At 33.4% G+C, this 21922-nt stretch overlaps 1 protein-coding gene across 1 annotated transcript in view; it reads left to right on the top strand.

Annotated features, from left to right (window-relative positions):
- Nucleotides 1-233: 233 nt before the first annotated feature.
- The window catches only part of LOC140448418 (C-type lectin mosGCTL-7-like), a 36557-nt gene continuing 14868 nt past the window's right edge, over nucleotides 234-21922 (top strand). The window contains exon 1 of the mRNA XM_072541501.1: nucleotides 234-578. Coding sequence (XP_072397602.1) covers nucleotides 411-578 — 168 coding nt within the window. The 5' untranslated portion in view covers nucleotides 234-410. The remainder of the gene's footprint in view (nucleotides 579-21922) is intronic.

The following is a 21922-nucleotide window of genomic DNA, read 5'->3' as shown; positions in this document are numbered from 1 at the left end:
ATTTAGTTCAGTGGGAAATTTTTATTAAGAATACCTTTTTTTCATAAAACTAAAAATAAAAAAGGTTTCCATATGGTGCCGACTTAATTGGACACACTGTATATATAATTTAATTCAATGTGGAACATATAAAATTAATACAAAAATTGAGTTTATTTATAAAAGAATAAACAAAAATTGCCAGAAATTATTTACATCACGGTTCAAAAGACAGGTTAGTCCAAAGTGGAAATACCAGTTTACCAACATCACTTGGAACGAGATAAAAGATTCAAATCCAATTAGAATGCAATCTCGGAATTCGCAAACAAGGATAGCAGTTGGTTATACTACTTATTTACGAATATATTTAATTTGTTTAGTTTGATTGATAAGTTTATGTATACGTTTAAACACTATTTGACGGTAGAATGAATTGTAAAATTGTTTTACTGTGGTTTGTGTGTTATATTTGCAGTGTACATCTACAGAAACAGAGTGATAGTGCTTTTGTTTCTCCTGTTTTGCAAACTAATCGAAGAGGTCCAAATTGGCTTACTCATAAAGGAAAAACATATTATATTAATAATGTGTTTAGGGTAGGTAACGTAATAATTACTGTTATTGTTTTGTTTACTTTATACTTTTTATAGCATTTAAAAAAAGCGTAAAATTATAGCAGATTGTTGATTTTATTAAAAAAACCTTAATATTAATATTGGTATACGTGTTACATTTTATTGCCGTTTAGGGGCCATATATAATATTAGTCTGACAGTTTTCCTTCAAATTTGAAGGTAATATTAATTCTGAATTAATTGAATTGTCCTAATGTAGGAAAAAATAACAATTAAAAATATGTAGGTAAATGAAATCAGGGCACAGAAAAAGTGAAATTTTACATAAGCCTTCAAGACATATTCAGAAATGGATAAATTGCACAGGGAAAAACCTCTCATATATAAATGCGCACATTGAAAAAGGCGCATATCATAGTGCTTTTTTTTCGATAATAAAATAAAACCTAACTATAATATATATATATATATATATATATATATATATATATATATATATATATATATATATATATATATATATATATATACAAGAAATACTGGATATTATTGACTGTCGATATAAACAAACAACACAGTTTATTAGGGCTGCAGTCAGTAGGTTTGGTCGGGATGTTATAGAAACACTTTTTTGACTTTTGGTCGAGCTTTCGAAATTCTTTTATTCCTTCTTCAAGGCACTGTAATTAGAAGAAAGTGTAAATATTTACAACATATCTCAAATTGTCATTACAACTTACTAGTCGTTGAGATTATTTTTGTAAAGCTACGACGCACCACATTAAAAACACACATATAAAATATAACATTTAAAATAATGGACAATATACATTTTAAAATTTAGTTGGAAAGTTAAAATTTTGTTAGTGACATCTTTTCATGGTGTGTTTTGACTGATCCATAGAGAACAGAAAAAAACAAAAATAGTGTGATTAAAAAGTAATTAGGAGTTCTTGCTATTATATTAGTGGAAGTAGTATATTAAACCTGTCTTGATAGTATGCAACATGTTTTGTATGCAGGTGTATTACGGTGTGTATATGTAAAAGTAAATCTTTATTTTATTTTTGATGTTTTGTCAGTAAGTAAGAATAAGTTGCTCAATTTATCTATGTCTGACTTTTTATTTATACAAGACGTATTAGATTTTATGAAACACATTTCCAAGAAAACACATTTTGAATGGTTTTTTTCCTTTGCCAGAATACAGGAATCTTCGAAATTAAATTCATGTTTTAAAGTTAATGCATGTTCTGTGAGCGCACATGCGTTTATCTTTTTGGTTTATATGTCGCTGCGATGTGATATTACTCTTGTGAAAATTACGGGATGATTCTCCGATATACACGTTTTTACAATTGCCACACGGTATAGAATAAACAACATTTGATGACCCCTGTATTGTGAAAGGATCCTTTGTCTTTGTGTACAACTTCGATACCGTTTTCACAATCTTAGTTGCAATTTTTAAGCCACTAACATTTTTGAAAATGTTCAATAGCTTAGGTGTGAGAACTGGAATATAGGGTAGGCAACCATACGTTATTTTAGATTGTGGTAGCTCTGATGTGTTCTGTGTCAATGTCTGTGTCAGTTGTCGGACCTCATTCACCTCATTATTATGAAAATTTTGGTTGTCAGAAAATTGCAAATGAAAAGGAGAACCAAAAATGAGTTTATTCAAAAGCCCTGTAGGATAGAAGTTCTCTTGTAGTATAGATCTCAACTTTTTTAGTCCCTTGTCCCTGAACTCGATGTGTGGTTGATAACCCTAGTTTTAAGGGCCAAAACCAAATTTGTTTTCATCTTAGATGGATGTTGAGAATAAAAGTTTATGAAACGTTTACTAAAACAAGGTTTACGATACCACTCCGTCCTTAGCATGCCATCACTGCCGCGATGTATAAGCATGTCTAAAAACGGAATCATATTATCAGCTTCTCTCTCAACTGTAAACTTTAAGTGTTCAAACTGGGCGTTAAAAGTGTTTAGAACATCAGTTACTTTGTTTTCAGGGACCGATAAGATCAAATCATCTACATATCGTTTGATAAAAGATATGTGAAAAGGTATCTTTTCCTTACATGTTCTTATAAGTTCATCCAATACAAAGTTACATAGTATGGGGGATATTTTGCTGCCCATTGGAGTGCCAAAAATTTGTTTGAAAAAATTACCATTAAACAAAAAGATGTTAGAGTCAAAAATAAATGTTAAAATTCTTAATAAATGATCTAAACTGATCTTGGTATGCAGAGAGATGCTGTTCCAGGTTTGTAAATAGTGACACAACATCTAAACTAATTAGTATATAATTATTCGGAACTTTAACATTATTAATGAAGTTACTAAATGTGAAAGAATCTCTAATATAGAGTTTATTGGATTCGTTGTAGGAAATTGTGAGGATATCTGTACATATCTGTCCTACAACGAATCCAATGAATTCTATATTAGAGATTCTTTCACATTTAGTAACTTCATTAATAATGTTAAAGTTCCGAATAATTATATACTAATTAGTTCAGATGTTGTGTCACTATTTACAAACCTACCACTAGATGCTATTCTCAACAGCATCAAAAATAACTGGAACAGCATCTCTCTGCATACCAAGATCAGTTTAGATGATTTCTTAAGAATTTTAACATTTATTTTTGACTCTAACATCTTTTTGTTTAATGGTAATTTTTTCAAACAAATTTTTGGCACTCCAATGGGCAGCAAAATATCCCCCATACTATGAAACTTTGTATTGGATGAACTTATAAGAACATGTAAGGAAAAGATACCTTTTCACATACCTTTTATCAAACGATATGTAGATGATTTGATCTTATCGGTCCCTGAAAACAAAGTATCTGATGTTCTAAACACTTTTAACGCCCAGTTTGAACACTTAAAGTTTACAGTTGAGAGAGAAGCTGATAATATGATTCCGTTTTTAGACATGCTTATACATCGCGGCAGTGATGGCATGCTAAGGACGGAGTGGTATCGTAAACCTTGTTTTAGTAAACGTTTCATAAACTTTTATTCTCAACATCCATCTAAGATGAAAACAAATTTGGTTTTGGCCCTTAAAACTAGGCTTATCAACTTATCACACATCGAGTTCAGGGACAAGGGACTAAAAAAGTTGAGATCTATAGTACAAGAGAACTCCTATCCTACAGGGCTTTTGAATAAACTAATTTTTGGTTCTCCTTTTCCTTTGCAATTTTCTGACAACCAAAATTTTCATAATAATGAGGTGAATGAGGTCCGACAACTGACACAGACATTGACACAGAACACATCAGAGCTACCACAATCTAAAATAACGTATGGTTGCCTACCCTATATTCCAGTTCTCACACCTAAGCTATTGAACATTTTCAAAAATGTTAGTCGCTTAAAAATTGCAACTAATAATGTGAAAACGGTATCGAAGTTGTACACAAAGACAAAGGATCCTTTCACAATACAGGAGTCATCGAATGTTGTTTATTCTATACCGTGTGCCAATTGTAAAAACGTGTATATCGGAGAATCATCCCGTAATTTTCACAATAGAGTAATATCACATTGCAGCGACATAAAAACCAAAAAGAGAAACGCATGTGCGCTCACAGAACATGCATTAACTTTAAAACATGAATTTAATTTCGAATATTCCTGTATTCTGGCAAAGGAAAAAAAAAGCATTCAAAACGTATTTTCTTGGAAATGTGTTTTATAAAATCTAGTACGTCTTGTATAAATAAAAAGTCAGACATAGATAACTTGAGCAACATTTATTGTTACTTACTGACAAAACATCAAAAATAAAATAAAGATTTACTTTTACATATACACACCGTAATACACTTGCATACAAAACATGTTGCATACTATCAAGACAGGTTTAATATACTACTTCCATTAATATAATAGCAAGAACTCCTAATTACTTTTTAATCACACTATTTTTGTTTTTTTTTCTGTTCTCTATGGATCAGTCAAAACACACCATAAAAAGATGTCACTAACAAAATTTTAACTTTCCAACTAAATTTGAAAATGTATATTGTCCATTATTTTAAATGTTATATTTTATATGTGTGTTTTTAATGTTGAGTGTCGTAGCTTTAGAAAAATAATCTCAACGACTAGTAAGTTGTAATGACAATTTGAGATATGTTGTAAATATTTACACTTTCTTCTAATTACAGTGTCTTGAAGAAGGAATAAAAGAATTTCGAAAGCTCGACCAAAAGTCAAAAGAGTGTTTCTATAACATCCCGACCAAACCTACTGACTGCAGCCCTAAAAAACCTATGCTAGTAAAATGAAAAAACTTTACAGGCAATTTAGTAGAAAAGTATTATGAAAGAATGGGCATGGACAAGTTATCATATTTAAGTACACGAGTCGCCTCGTATTTCGGTGAGACTGTGTAAAAATATATTTGTCTGTAATAAATGCATGCAATAAAAATTAAAATAAAAGTACTCCACCAGGAGTAGTTACAGTAGCAGATCCAGAAATTTTTGTCAGGGGGGGTCATGGGTCTTGAGGGTGATTTTGATACAAGATTTAGGTTTTTGCACCTTTCAGTGGCTGATCCCCACAAATTTTTTGTCAAGTGAGGGGGTCAAGGGTCTTGAGGGTGATTTTGATATAGAATTTAGATTTTTGCACCTTTACGATTGATATGATTTGCGCCTCATTAAACGAATGAGAAGTTATTAAAACCTAAATACCCTAGGGGTGCAAAGAAGGGTACAACATTAAGGGGTCTTAAATTTAAACCAGAAAAAAAATAGTTTATACCCACATACTCTATGACAGTAAAATCAAGTGTACAAAACTATTAAACTAAAGGAAAGTTATTAAAATATAAATATTGAAAAATCAAGGACTGTCAATTTAAACTAGGTATTTGAAAAACAATTAATTTAAACCCACCTATCCTTTGGCTACAAAATCAAGAACAAACCAAAGATAAATAAGTATAAACCAATGTTAAGTAATTTAAATGCAATAACTCAATGTAAGTGTAAACATTAATGAATGTATTAAACATTCCTAATAAACTCTATCTTATCGTTGGATATCCGTTATCAATTTGTAAAAACATTCATTTATTCCTTATTGTTATACGGTGTGGAAATATGGACTCTAGGAATTACAAGTATGAGGCGTATAGAAGCCTTTAAAATGTGTTTTTTTCGGATGATGCTGACGATTTCTTGGACAGAGCACGTGGCCAACAACGAGGTGCTGAGAATAATGAAGACTGATAGAACTCCTAAATATTGTAAACAACAGAAAAACGAGTGATCTAGGACATATTTACTGAGCAGAAAAATATAACTTTCTACGACTCATAATGGAAGGGAAAGTAGAAGAAAAAAGAGGTCCAGGAAGAAGAAAATGTTTCTGGCTGAAGAATGTAAGAGACTGGACAGGCATGGACACACATTCGATACTAAGAACAGCTCAAGATAATTGCTGTAGTTATAGCCACCCTTCCGTAATGAAGAAGGAACCTTAAGAGGAAGTGTAAACAGCATTTTATTTAAATTAATTTATTCAACAAAAAACATTGCTATACGGTGTGGAAATATGGACTCTAGGAATTACAAGTATGAGGCGTATAGAAGCCTTTAAAATGTGTGTTTTTCGAATGATGCTGACGATTTCTTGGACAGAGCACGTGGCCAACAACGAGGTGCTGAGAATAATGAAGACTGATAGAACTCCTAAATATTGTAAACAACACATGGACAGGCATGGACACACATTCGATACTAAGAACAGCTCAAGATAATTGCTGTAGTTATAGCCACCCTTCCGTAATGAAGAAGGAACCTTAAGAGGAAGTGTAAACAGCATTTTATTTAAATTAATTTATTCAACAAAAAACATAATATAATTTAAGAATAGTTAGGTCTATAATTAGGCATATTAGGCTACAAGTGAGTAAAATATTTTTTTACTCGGTATTGAAATTTTTCTCACGAATTGTCAGTAACAGCCGGTAACAAGTAGTAAATAAAATTTCAGTGATTAAAAATACTATAAGAATAAGATAAGTAAATATTATATCATTTTATAAAATATATTCTTTTCGCCAGTTAACCTTTTCTTCGAAGTTCTATTTCTAAGCCAAGTCTTTAGACGCTTGAGCGTGGAACGCTCTGCTGTTGCTGCACTGACACCCGCTTGTAGTGTGGGAGTAACGGGTAGGCAAGGTACTCACAACACAGGTACTACGGGGAAGGTGGAGCCCCCACGGGTCGCGTATAGTAGACGTGTCGTGGTAACCCCACGGGGTACCCCCACGGGGGGACCCACGGGAGTTTGGTGTCGGACTCGTAGGGGCAGAGGTTTCACTAACGGGCGTATGCCGAAAGGCCAGGTAGCCCAGGGTCCTGCCAAGTCTTTACTTGGAGGGCACGCAATTATAGCAATGGCAGTGTAATTAATATTTGCAGAAATATTGTGATATTTAGATACATATGAATATCGCAGTTTTCTAATACTTCTAAAATACAATCTGAAAGTTTTCCATTATTTTACACGACTGTTTTCCACTTTTGAATCCACAGTGAAAACTCTTGTTCTACTGTGGAATATGCAGTAAGTAGTTGGTCTAATAATATCCTAGAAGACGTCAACAATTTTTTTAATGCAACTTTATCTTCTGGTATGTTATAAGTTTTAGGTAAAACATAACTCAAGATTAAATAGATTCATACTTTCGGTGAAAGTCGTTCTTCTAAATCAGTTAAGATATTGTCTAAAAGGGGTAAATAAATAGATCTTCGGAAATTATCTTTACAAGAGTTAGCAGATTGGTTTTGACGACAGGTTTAACGAGAAACTATACGAGGCATCTTCAATTCAATGTCTAGTTGTTCAGCTATTTTGTTCACTTCATAGTAAAGTTTGCTAAAAACAGGATTAGCATTTGAAGATCTTTTATTTTGAAGAATGCATTTGGCGTCCTCTATGGCCTCAGTAGCCTTCTTCAAATCTAATTTTGGTGACTGAAGAAGACGACTAACTGATACAGTTGTACCTAAAACATCACTAAGACAAACTACTGAAATGAGAAATTCTGGGCCCCTAATAGTTTCCATTAATGAAAATGCATCAGCTGACATTTTACTGTCTTTCCACGTAGAAATTGTTTCAAGAGCGTTGTATATTTTGATGATTGATTCGCCCTGGAACTGAAGATGACCTTCATGCCTTTCAACCCAACCAGTTTTACAAATACCTTGGACAGGAGTCCCCAGTTTCTTTATCTGTATTCACTAACGTATCAAACAGAGCTAATGCAACAACAAGATTCACTTTAATATTTATTATAGATAAATTATAAAATGTAGCACAGTCTCAACAATTATAATACATATTCAAATTACAAACAACCAATTCGTAGACACAACTGAAGATAAGAAATACAAGATTTGCATTTTGAGGCATCATGTAGTAAAAAGCAATTGTTGGAGGTTGCTCATAGTAGACTGTATCAGAAGGAATATTTTGTTGATAACTGTGTACGCAGTAATGGGCATACCGTGCTTAGATTTCCTCCATATTATTGTACAGTGAACCCAATAGAGTTAATATGGGCTCAAATTAAAGAAAATATCAGGAGAGGAAACGTGGCTCCTAAATTTCCGTCCACTGTTTTCCAGTTAATTAGAAGAGAACTCACAACAACCAACTGGAAAAATGTAATCAAATATGTAATCGGAGAGGAAAATGACTATGTCAACTATTTACCAGCATTAACCAAACTAACTATAAATTTATAAGATATACTAGTGATAGCAGTGACTCTGAGTAGATTAGCAAGTGCTTAATTTTAATTAGGTGTTAGTGTTGCAGTTTCGCAACTGTGTATAAACATTTATAAAATATTAACAGACTTTGTAGTAGTTTTGATTCTCCCCGTATATCAAGATTACAGCTTCCAGCCCGTACAAAAATACATCTGTGTTAAGAACTAATTTGCAAGACCAGCCATCTGCGAAATATCACCATAGGGGATGCATTTCATACACAATCAGAGTCGAGTTTTATCTCTCAAACCACACACATGTGTATGGGCGTTTCGGTAAAAGGTACCTAAGACACTTGGCATCGGTCCTTTGACCGAGAAAGTCGTTTGATGCAGAAAAGTTGCACTAGGAATTTTGTGGTTCCTGTTGTTTGTCGGTGAAGACATCTTTTGCGGTGGCCGGGGTGCTATCTTTTCATTGGGTAAGGAACAATACACCATTAATTTTGTTGCTGCATGGGCTAAGTACGTTTATTTGGTGCCCAATTATTACATATTGTGTCGCGATTTTGAACTTTTGAACTTTATTGAGAACATTAAACTTTATTACCTTTAGGGAGATTTGTATATTTATTAGATTATAATAATTTCACTATTATTTTTGTATGTATATCACAGCGTTGTGTAGTTTATTACCTTATATATGTATATTAACTAATAATGTGTATTATGAGTATACGTTTGAATTGAGTTTATTAATTTGTTTTTATATGACATATATATTCATATTTTTATTTTTTTATAATATTATTTCTCTGTATAACGTGGTATATATACCAAATTATTTTACTGCTTTCGGTCAGTAATTTTTTAGAATCGACAGTTTTGTTTTGTTTATGGTTCTCTTTTTGTGTGTCGTTTCTCGTATCGACTAATATGTAAGTTTGTATATATTCTTCTTTAGTTATAATTGTATATTGGGTTATGTATATTTATGTTTAATTTCACCTCTTTTTAAAATAGAGTTTTATACAGTCCACTGGCTTTCATTTCTTTTCTTTAGTTAAATATACATACCCAATCCGAAAGGGGGAAACCAGCGAGTTCTAGATTGAACAGAATATCATTCCCTCCCCCTTCAGGATGACCCCAATTGTTATATTGAGGTCATCGTATGTGCAGAACGCAACATAATGGTCCTTCGAGCCGGATTTTCTTCTTCTTTTTCTGTTTTTGTGTGTATTTGGGGTTCTCTGGTAGTAGATACCCTTTTTCCATGTTCTTTTTCATGTGTAGTTGCGGTTTCCTTATGGTAGGAGGCTTATCAATTATGATAACCATTTTATTTGTCTTGCTCACGGGTTCCTTATGGTAGGAGCCTAGTCGGTTGTGATAACTATTTGTTGGGATATTTCTTTTATCTGGAAAAGATACCCAGTCGTCTGCCGAAAGACGATACCTAGTCTGCCGACAGACTATTTCGTTGTCGAAGTTCTCTTATGCTAGAGACCTTATTGCGGTTATCACAACCATAGTATAGTCGGGTATTTCTTTTATCTGAAAAGTTACCCAGTCTGCCGAAAGACATTTTACTTTTTACGTTGTACAAGGTTTATTTACTGTATACCTTTTTGCGGTTATCATAACTATATAGTCGGGTATTTCTTTTATGAAAAAGGTTACCTAATCTTCTGCCGAAAGACGATATCTAGTCTGCCGAAAGACTATTTCTTCTTTACATTCTTTGTTCCAGGTGCTCTTCTGACAGAGACCTTCTTTTTGCGGTTGTTATAACCATTTATTGCATATTTCTTTTTTTTACACATTGCTTTCTCGTGGTTCTCCTGACAGAGGCCTTTTTTGCGGTTGTTATACCCATTTTACATTACGGTATATCTTTTATACTAAAAGATATCCAGTTGTCTGCAGAAAGACGATCTTGTTCTTTACTTTAATTTTTTTGAAGGTGCTCTTTTTACAGAGACTTTTTACGGTTTTTATAACCATAAAAGATAACTAGTCTGTCGAAAGACTATTTATTCTTTATACACTTTATTCAAGGTGCTCTTATGACAGAGACCTTTTTCAGGTTTTTATACCTATTTCTTGCTGATTTTTTGATAGTGCTTTTAGTGGAGTATTTCTTTTGTCTAAGCATATACTCAGTCTGCCGAAAGACATTCTTACTTTTACTTTTTCAGGGTTTTCTTATGCTAAAGACCTTTTTGCGGTTAGTATAACCATTTACATTGGGGTATTTATTTTGTGAAAAAAGATACCCAGTCCGTAGAGACGTTTCTTCTTTGGTGTTCGTTAGTGTTTGTGAGGGTGGAAAAAGTATTTTCGGTTATTGCAACCATTTTTTTGTTTAATTTTTCCTGATTGTAGGGACATTAGTAACAGATTGTAATCGTTTTATCTTGGGATATATCTTTTCCTTGATAAGATACCTGGTCTGTGGAGACTGTTCTTTTTTATTTTGTTTGTAGTTGTCTTATTATAGAGACCTGCTTTCGACTATTACAAGTATCTCTTTGGTTTGTTTCTGTAAAAAATCCAGGGATTTACAATTACTCTTACTCATTCACAATCTTTTTTTTTGTCTTGTCAGTTTTAAATATTAGCTGCTCAATTTTTGTCTAAACAATGGATACCCTCAAATTCAAGAGACGGTCTGCAAAGAATGCAATTATTCGTCACTGTAATTGGATTGGAGAAAATGTTTCATTGGTGGATATTGATTATCTTTTGAAAGTTCGTCGTGAGTATTTACAGGTTGAATATGATAAATATGAATGCGCACAGGATGCAATCGAGAATTTATTGGTAGATTCCGCTGAAGATAGCGAGGATCGAAACATTGTAGATGATTTGTTTTGTAAGGCAATGGGACTTATAATATGGGAGCCCGTCCTCTCATCCTTTACGTATTATAAAGTAGGTAGTGCATCCCATTGTTCTTCTAGGTTACATGTGGGGGAAAGACCTTCCACACTTATTTCAGATTTATGCCATCTACTCAATGTAGTTAAATCTTCTCAAAATTATATGTCAAAAGACTCATCTTTTTCACAACCTCAACCTTCTTTCGAGACATCCACGTCTCGAATACCTCGTGTGATGGCGCCTAGTTCGTCAGGTCAGCTATCCTCGACTTTAGCTCATGTAGATACTGTCCGTAAGGCGTTACCTACGGGCCTTAGCAGTATTGCATATTCCCTTCCACCTGTTACAATGGTAAATGATAGTGAGTCCTACGAGACTCGTGACGCTCTTACAAACGCGAGTTATTCTACGGGGCTATCCTTTAATGATGTACATCTCTCTGGGCCTCAGGTCCATTCTAATATTCAATCCTTGCCCAAGGATTTTTCTTTGCATGATTTCCATGATGGGGTGTCTGATGATGACGTCGCCGATACAGCTTCGCGGGGAGCTAACACCGATACACTTGCTCGATCGAAATCTTGGTATTGTGAGCCAAAATTCTTATCGTCTCGTGACAGAGACAATTCTAAAGAAGCTATTAACTTAGATATTGCGACCATAATTGGGTCAAAAGTTCCTAGAGTGGCATTACACCTATCTCTAGATTTAGCATTCGGAGTGCATATGTTTAAAACGTACTCCTATCTTTCTAGTTTAAGCCGAGTAAAGGCATTTGTATTTTGTTTTATCAGAAACGTTCGTAAAAAGCAAGCTGAATTGCTTATTGTTCAAGACTTAAAAAGTCTCTCGTTTCCTCGTCTATTGGAATCGTTGCCATCCGGTATTGCCAATCCGGATAATCAGTTGGATATTCCGAATTTATTTCCAGATGAAATTATTCACCGTGCGAAAGTTAGCGGTATGTTGAGGAATGCTACCATTCCTTATGCTCAAAAGCATCATTTTCTTCTTTCTTCGAACAATCTAGTTGCTTTAAAGATGTTTAAAACACACAAACGGTGGAGCCGTGTAAGGCCCCAAGGTACGTCCAATTGTAGACATCATTTCGGACTTAGTTGTTGCACATTTTATAATGTTGAGAGTCCCATCTATCATTGTGTTACCTGTTCGAGATTTCTTTTTATTGCCATAGATTATGGAATATATTTTTTGCTTAAAGCTTACATAGCTTTATCTGATTATGTATTTGCGCCACGTTATATTAAAATAACGGTTTTAACGTTTTAATAGTTAAGACATTTCTTGTAACATTGTACGAATTCTTTAAGGTACAAAGAATTCTTTGAAGTCGCACCACTTTTGTTTTTCGTTCGTTTCAAAATTGCCTTTTTATGTAAAAAAAAAGACCTGGTTTATTAAATATTATAATGTTCGTATTTTATCTATTCTGTTATCTCTTTATTTATCGTAATTCTGATTTATTCTAATTGACTAAGTCTACTCCTAGCTTAGAATTAGTCGCCGCTTTTTATCGAGAGGGAGCTAAGTCTCAACCTGAGATATAATTTGCTTATTGTTGTTCAAATTATCATAATTATCTTTTATGGATAAAGCTTATGGAAGAATATAGTTTCTTCGTTTTACATTTTCGTATTTTCGTCATGATTATGTCTGTCCAGGTAGATTGCTAATATCTAGGGACAGTGTTACAATTCATACGATATTTCTTTTGCCTTTGCTGCTTATTCGTTTTGAATATTGTAGTGGCCATTCGGGCTACAATTATTCTGTTTATTTGTCCTTAACTTAGTTGTTGTTGCGGAGAACCATTTCCTTAGGTTTGTTAACCAGGATATTTGTCTTCTCCTAATTCTTTGCTATTCGAAAACTATTAGAAGGTTATTTTTAGTATTTATATTGAGTGCCGTCTCTCATCATGTGTCCGAGACATTCTGTCTTCTAATCATATACATCACTTTTCTTTCTTTCCTCGTTCTTTTTCATACGGTTCCGTTGGTTAACTGGTCCGTCCATGATATCCTGAGGATTCGCTTGAGTAGTCACATCTCGATGGCGTCAAGTTCATGTATTGTATCCTAGGATAATAGAGGAATGCACTTCCTATAAGAGAGGAAATCTGTTTTATGTATAGTACTGATAATTGTATAATTGTAGTGATGTATATTTAGTATGTAGTTATGTATTTCTATTCTATTATCGTTTGATGTATAAGTTATTGTTCTTTGTACTCTTTTGTAAATGTATTTCTTCGTAGTATTGTAAGTGTGGCGTTCGTTTCGTAACCGAAGATGTGTTTACGGTTTCGTAATTTGTACAGTGCGTCGGGAGTACAAAGTACAGTTATGATTTATTGGCACGTATGCCAACGCGGGGAGAATGTTGCAGTTTCGCAACTGTGTATAAACATTTATAAAATATTAACAGACTTTGTAGTAGTTTTGATTCTCCCCGTATATCAAGATTACAGCTTACAGCCCGTACAAAAATACATCTGTGTTAAGAACTAATTTGCAAGACCAGCCATCTGCGAAATATCACCATAGGGGATGCATTTCATACACAATCAGAGTCGAGTTTTATCTCTCAAACCACACACATGTGTATAGGCGTTTCGGTAAAAGGTACCTAAGACACTTGGCATCGGTCCTTTGACCGAGAAAGTCGTTTGATGCAGAAAAGTTGCACTAGGAATTTTGTGGTTCCTGTTGTTTGTCGGTGAAGACATCTTTTGCGGTGGCCGGGGTGCTATCTTTTCATTGGGTAAGGAACAATACACCATTAATTTTGTTGCTGCATGGGCTAAGTACGTTTATTTGGTGCCCAATTATTACATATTGTGTCGCGATTTTGAACTTTTGAACTTTATTGAGAACATTAAACTTTATTACCTTTACGGAGATTTGTATATTTATTAGATTATAATAATTTCACTATTATTTTTGTATGTATATCACAGCGTTGTGTAGTTTATTACCTTATATATGTATATTAACTAATAATGTGTATTATGAGTATACGTTTGAATTGAGTTTAATAATTTGTTTTTATATGACATATATATTCATATTTTTATTTTTTTATAATATTATTTCTCTGTATAACGTGGTATATATACCAAATTATTTTACTGCTTTCGATCAGTAATTTTTTAGAATCGACAGTTTTGTTTTGTTTATGGTTCTCTTTTTGTGTGTCGTTTCTCGTATTGACTAATATTTAAGTTTGTATATATTCTTCTTTAGTTATAATTGTATATTGGGTTATGTATATTTATGTTTAATTACACCTCTTTTTAAAATAGAGTTTTATACAGTCCAACTTTCATTTCTTTTCTTTAGTTAAATATACATACCCAATCCGAAAGGGGGAAACCAGCGAGTTCTAGATTGAACAGAATATCATTCCCTCCCCCTTCAGGATGACCCCAATTGTTATATTGAGGTCATCGTATGTGCAGAACGCAACAGTTAGTTGAAACCTTTATTTTTATTGTAATTGTAGATATTCTCGTTTTGCTTATAATATATCTTTGAAAGTAGAGTAAAAATACACTTCTTGATAGAACAAAAAGGTACAAAGTATTTAATTTAAAATAGTCAAATTACTGGTTACGTTATTATAAAATACCTGTTAGGTATATATAAAAATAATTTTAGACCTCTTACCCATTTTAAAATTATGGAGGTACTAAGCCTTCTCTAACACGGTGTCAAACCAAAGTTGTAGTTCTTTAGTAGAATACCCTGTATTTAATAAAAAAAAAATTCTCTATTTTTCCTGATTACAATAACATAAAAGTTATCAGGGATAAAATAGGAAGTTTTAATACTTATGAGCATTTGTGTTCATAAAACGTAAATATTTGATATTACTGTTTAATTGTATGGGATAATTAGGTACTGTTATTAAGAATTTTTTTATTATAGGTATTATTATTTTACAATAAGTTTTGTTCAGTCAAATCGATTAGTAATATTAATACCTAGGTATATAAGAAATTGATAACATCCATATTTTTTATTTAAACTTTATAGAAAATGAAACTTTTTGGTAAAATAAAATATTTACTGATACCCACATACTTTGAAGACGTAATAATAAAGGAATGGCTTAACTCAGAATTCTTAGCTATACCAAAGAAATCTAGAACATTTTAATGTAGTGATCGCAAAGCTCCAGTAATGACGTGCATCAGAAGAAAAAAAAGATACATGAAAGGTTTTTTGTGCGAATTAATCCATGTGTGCAATTCTACACGTGTGGATATTTCTTGTGAAGTTGTGTGAGTTTTTTTTGTGCGTTTATTTCTTTTGCGTTTTTTTATTTGAGCTTTTTTCGGATACTGAATCCGATACTGTCTATCCCATTTTGTAACCTTTGGAAATATTTCACATAAGTTATTAGTTAAGTGAGCGGTGTGAGCAGGGCGGGTCCAAACTGGAGGCCGAATACTTTGCAGCAGATAAACACAAAGTCAGGACTGTTTTTCTTAACCCAGTTGGCTAAGGTCGCGAACTTGTTTCGATTAACTTACGAATTAGGTATGTTATTTCTTGAGGAAATTTTTGCTTTGATGTCCGTGCACTGACCTTTAAATCTAAGAATGTGATTCAATTTTAGCCCCAAATATTTTGTTTTTGTTCAATGGTCTAAGAGTTTTACTCCCCAAGTTTTTATTCAACCTTCATGTAGCAATGTCGTTTAGATGATAAGCTTATATGTAATTGAGTTTCCTTAGGGTTTCGTCTTAGCGATTTTTTGTTGTAGTATTCTGTTGCAGCCGACAATTTATTTTCTATTTCTTTAAAACCTTTTTCTTGAGCAGCCAACGAGTTATATATCTCTCTTGTGGTTTTCCCATTAGAGCTTCGCAGAATGAGTTTTCAGCTGAATTCTTAATTTGGTCGGACCATCTAGTTGGTGATCGTCGTCTTGACCTTGGAGCGTTTCCAGAAACAATTAATCTACCCAAACTATTGTCACCTCTGCGAATCACGTGACCGAAACTTGCAGAATACATTGTAGACATATTGTGGAGAGTCTTTTTTTAACCTCGAGTTGGTTTAGAATGGAAACGGTTGTCGTATGAGCTGTCCAAGGTATGCGCAGCATTTTTTTCCAGCACCACATCTCAAAAGCATCAATTTTTTAGCACTCGCGTCCGCGAAGAGTCCCAGTCTCTGCCCCGTATAAAAATATTCAGAATACAAGGGCATTCACCAGTCTCATATTGCTATTTTGAGAGATAGATCTGTCTTTCCAGCGAGGTATCGTTATACGTGTTATTTATATTATATATAAATAACACGTCTTGTTCCGAGATGATGTGTCAAATCGTTAGTGTAAATATTATAAAGAGGAGGTGCAAGCATACTTCCTAGAGTTATGCCTTTTCTAATTTGTCCAGTTAAGGCGTTTTTTTTTTAAGTTAAGACCAAGATGAATTCTCTAACTATCTTCATACAGAAGAGAAATGCAAAAAAATTAAAGGAAACTGGACAAATGCACGCCGCAAAAGACGTCTGGCCTTAAGATAATTCGCCAACGCACTATAGGTGCACGGCACTATAAGAAGAAAAAGGACAAAGTAAGGAAGCACTTGAAACATATTTAGTACAGTTATTTAAATATTAATAGCTTTAATTAATTGTTCTTTATTGAACTATATTTCTCTTTTAGTTCTTAATATTCTTGTTATGTTTTATGTTTTTACAATCGTATTATATACTAGCAATTTAGTTTTGTTGATTATTTAATTTTTTCCGTATCTTGTTTTGTCTAGCGTATAATACATTTTCCATCATTTGAAAATATACTTGCTAGGTATTCAAATGTTGAGACCTTCTCTAGGTTTCCACCTTTGTATGTTATTATCTTTGAATGTTTGCCTTTAAACTCATTATCTTGATTTTATTGATATAAAGTATCATCTTCAACTTCTCTATCTCTTTTATCTATCTTCTTTACGTTCCATATCAGAATTATCCGACGTTAGTGATCACCAACTTCTCGATTTTTGCCACATGAAATAATTGTCCTGAATTTGGTATCTTGGTCCATTAGCAAATGTTTTTTAAAAAAGAAACCTGTTTTCTTTCTACTCCTCTACAGCCTTCCAATTTGTCTTTAAGGATTAGTTGTTGTATTCTGTATCGATTTCCGCTCACTATATGTCCCAGATAAGACATTTTTTGATGTTTAACAATCTTTAGCAGTTCTCTATCTTTGTTGACCCTCCTTAGTACTTCCTCAATAGTTTTTCTTGCGTTTCAAGGTATCCTTTAGCATACGTCTATGAATCCACATTTTCAATTATTCAATTCTGTTCATGTTTCATACTTTTAGTGTCCATACTTCGGCTCCATACAAAAGTACAGACCAAATATAACAGTTAAAATTCTTTGTCTTCGTTCTAAACTAAGATGATTATTGCAAATAAATGTCTTCATTTTCATAAAAGCAGTTTTAGTCATTGCTATTCTCTATGTCTGGATCTAATATGCAATTTTGTGAAATTTTTCTACTTGGCCTCCATATAATTAAAGCTCTGCATCTGAATGTGGGTTACGACTAAAGACTAAAAATGTGTTTTTATTTGAGTTAATTTTAATGCCCATTTCCTCTTCTAAGTCGTAAATACGATCAAGCAGATTTTGGAGACAACATTTTCGGATAGAATTGCTTTATCGTCCTCGTATCCAATTACATTAAGTAGCTCGGGCTCACCGTTGATTTTTATTCCATATGCTGTCTCTTAAGTGCCTTTTAAAATAAGTGGTCCGACTAAGCGTTGAACAATGATGGAGAGAAAATGCAACTTGTCTGACTTCTCGTTGTATGGAGATTTTGTCTGAGTAGTTGTCTCCAATTTTTACGATAGCAGTTTCATTCCAGTACTATTTATATTTAATATTTTTTAGATATTTTTTTATATTCATTAAAATATATATTATCACTATTTTATATTATCTGCACTAATTTTACATGCTCTACTTTATCGAATGCCTTTACGAAGTCCACCAAGCATGCAAATACATCTTTTCTTTGATCACAGATTTTGCTCATTGACTTTGCGTCTTGTATGTTTATAAACATATGTTTACTACTTTTTGCATCTTATATTTTTTTTTTATTTATTTAATAAAACTCCAACAGGAATCTTATGATTATTGCTATCTGGTCATTCACTCTGATCAATAAGCAAGTTAGTTCTATATACAAATATTACGAAAAACTTATCTAAGGTTACATTCAGCAATATTCCTTAGGCTCTAATACATTATAGTACTACTAGCTAACGTGTACACTTTAGCCGCAATTTGCTCTGCTTTTTCACTTTCACTCACTTATAGCACTAACTCAAACGGCTTCGTTCTCTTAAGTTTTCTTATCTGGTTGGCGTTGTCTAGGAGTTTGACGGCCTCGGCATTCACGTGGTTGGAGAGCCTTTGTTCATGACTCTTGGAAACTTACTTATTGTCTGGATAACCGTATCTATCTGGAGGTCTCGATGAAGATCACAGTTTCTGAAGTACCATGGAGCGTTAACGATGTTACTTAATAATTTATTCTGATATCGTTGTATAATTTGTTTGTTATAAGTAGACAGAGTGGATTTTTTCCCCATCAACCAGTACATCTTTCTGAACTTAATTTCTAATTCCTCTTTGTTTTTTCTTAATATGTGCTTTCCAACGTAGCTTGGATTCTAATGTCATACTCAAATATTATGCAGTATTTGCATAAGGTATTTGGTTTCTATTTATAACTGGGATATGTTGTTCTCTTTTGTTAGTAAAATTGACATGAACAGATTTTGTTTCATTTAATTTGATACGCCATCGCCTGGTCCAGATGTTAATTTGTTCAACAGAGTTCTGTAGCTTGGTTGCTGCATGCTCGTGGTTTTGTCCGACTGCTAAAATGCATGTGTCGTCTGCAAATGTCGCAATTGTGTTAGGTTCTAATGATGGAATATCGCTGGTATAGAGTAGGTATAGCACTGGCCTCAGGACACTTCCTTGTGGAACTCCAGCTTTAACTTCCATTAATTCTGAGTATACTTCCTCATATTTAACTCGAAAGTATCTGTCAGATATATATGATTCTAGTAGTTCAGAATATTGTTTTGGTAAGTAGCATCTCATTTTATGATATAATCCGTCATGCCACACTTTGTCAAAAGCCTGCGCTACATCGAGGAAAATTGCGGAACAGACTTTTCCTTCTTAGGTTGTTATTCTATGCACCTGATCTATCGTTGAGTGGCTTGCTCTAAACCCAAATTGATGATTAGGAATTAGATTTTTTCTACTATAATCGGTTTTAGTCTCTTAGTCTCTTAGTTAAAATCAAGAGTAATTTTTCATATAATTTAGACATGACAGGTAGCAGTGAAATGCCTAATAATTTCTGCCACCTTCCATAACTTTGGTACGTACCTCAGCCTAAAGGAAGCGTTTATAAGATGTGTTAATTTTATTATAACTTTCCTTGGAAGTTGCTTTAACGCTTCCCCAGTAATTAGATCAAATCCAGAAGCTGTCTTTGAATTTATATTTTCTTTTATTTCCAAATATACTTCTTTTGGAGTTACAGGGCTAATCTCCATTTCATCTTGATCAGGGAGCTCCCAGTTAATTATTTCTTGTTCTTCATTTGGTTGAAAAGTATTTTCTAGGTGGTCAGCAAACCTGTTGGCCTTTTGTATATTGCTTCTTGCCTAGCTACCATTAGTATTTTTAATTTGTGGATTCTGTAAGATTGGCCTTTTTAATCGTTTGGTAGCCTTCCACAATGAGTAATCAGTAGCGCTATCATTTGATAGTTCACTTAGGTAGGTGCTAACCGATTCGTTTTTAATTTTATGAATTTCTCTGTTTAATTTATGTGTGGCATTATTTAATCTAGTTTTATTAACTGGTGCTCTAGACTGATGCCACTTGCGTCTCAGTTTTCTTTTTTCGGTTATCATTTCTCTGATTTCTTTCGGGTAGTTATTTCCTTTTATTCTTTCAACACTGTTCGTGCTATTGTTCCAAGCAGCTTGTTGTACATTTTTATTGAGTAATTCTACTTCTGCCTCTAGTTGATCAACGGTCCTTAATGGAACTGAGAGGTTAATCTTCTCTTCAAGGTCTATCTGGAAACTTTTTCAGTCAGTTTTTTTGTTAACAAGTCTAGGGGGCTTTCTGTTTTGATAACAGTGTCATTGAGTGTGAGAATAATTGGAGAATGGTCCGAGTTCATATCCAATGCCTCTTCTATCTCAGTGTAATTTGTTGAAATATTTCTGACTACAAAGAAGTCGATAAGGTCTGGGATTTCATTTATGTCAGTAGGCCAGTATGTTGGCTTTCCCGTTGATATTGCGTCGCATTTTATATATTTGATTGCTTCTAAAACTTTCAATTTCATTGCATCTTATAGTGATTAAGAAATATCCTCTATTTCGCCTACATGGCGTAAGTAGTGTTTCAATTTGTGTAGGTGTAAGTCGATTGTATCCAATTGTTGTTTGAAGGGTCTTTAATCTAACTCCTATTCTTTGTGAAATCTTAACAAAACATTGTATTCTATTCAATTCAAGCTTAATAGTCTTACCAAGATAAATGTCATTTGAAACAAAATAACTAACAGATTGTTTTAGCGGTCGAACAATTTTTCCAGGGTACTTTTTTAAGCCTTCTAATGATGACTCAATAGTTTCTCGTCACCGAGCTACTTCAATTACTCTACCATCATTTCGTTCACTTTCAAAAGTACTGTAAGGCGCATACAAATATTTGAATTGACTTCATCAATAAAAGTCATGCAAATAAAGTGTCGTCAAAACCACGTCTCTTTGAGATTGCAAGATTATAGGTTTTCTGAAACTTCTAAACACAGAGTATGGCAAAACTTTTTCAACAACTCACCGAGCTCTTGACAAACAATAGTTGAATATTTTGTTTTGGCCTCCACTCATATGCCAGAATAAAGTTCCAATACATTTTCGTGTATTCATTACTTCATCAATATTACATAAGGTACAGTGTTTGAACATCCTTAAAGTACTGGAGGTTGAGAAATGTTCGGCGATTTTTGTTATACCTGGTCTTCCGACTTCACATCGGCAAATACAATTTTTTTTATTTGATTAAAGTTTATTTATTCGAGCATTCAACCATATATCATTTTAACCCTTAACTGGAGACGTGCCGTCTGACAGACTACAGCATAAAGAATTTTTAACACCCTGTACAAATAACTCCGCCCATCGGCACATCACTTCATTTATTCTTTATATTATTCGTTGACTATTAGTGACCCGACTTAAGTATTTTAAAAGTTATAACCGAAAATCAGTTTTAGTTAGTCTGTTAGACGGCACGTCTCGGTTCAGGTTACATTTTGTTTCATTGAAAACGTCGCGTATTTGTTACAATCATGGCCGGTCCATAAAAAAAATCCGTTTTACCGATGCTGATTTTGAAGATACAGCTTTGAAGTGGTTTGACGAATTAGATAGTGACGCTAGTGATGTTGATCGAGTACAAGATGATGTTTATTTGGAATCTGATAGCCAGACGGATTCAGAAATTTCTACGGAAAGTGATGAAGAAAATATTTCGGAAAAAAATATAGTTGAGGCTAATAATCAAACATATTTCTACGGAAAAAACCGATTCAGGTGGTGTAAATCTGAAGTTCGACC

Source organism: Diabrotica undecimpunctata, chromosome 8 (assembly GCF_040954645.1).
Source record: "Diabrotica undecimpunctata isolate CICGRU chromosome 8, icDiaUnde3, whole genome shotgun sequence".
Lineage (NCBI taxonomy): Eukaryota > Metazoa > Arthropoda > Insecta > Coleoptera > Chrysomelidae > Diabrotica > Diabrotica undecimpunctata.
Note: the sequence above shows the minus strand (reverse complement) of the source record. Positions and strands in the feature narration are given on the sequence as shown.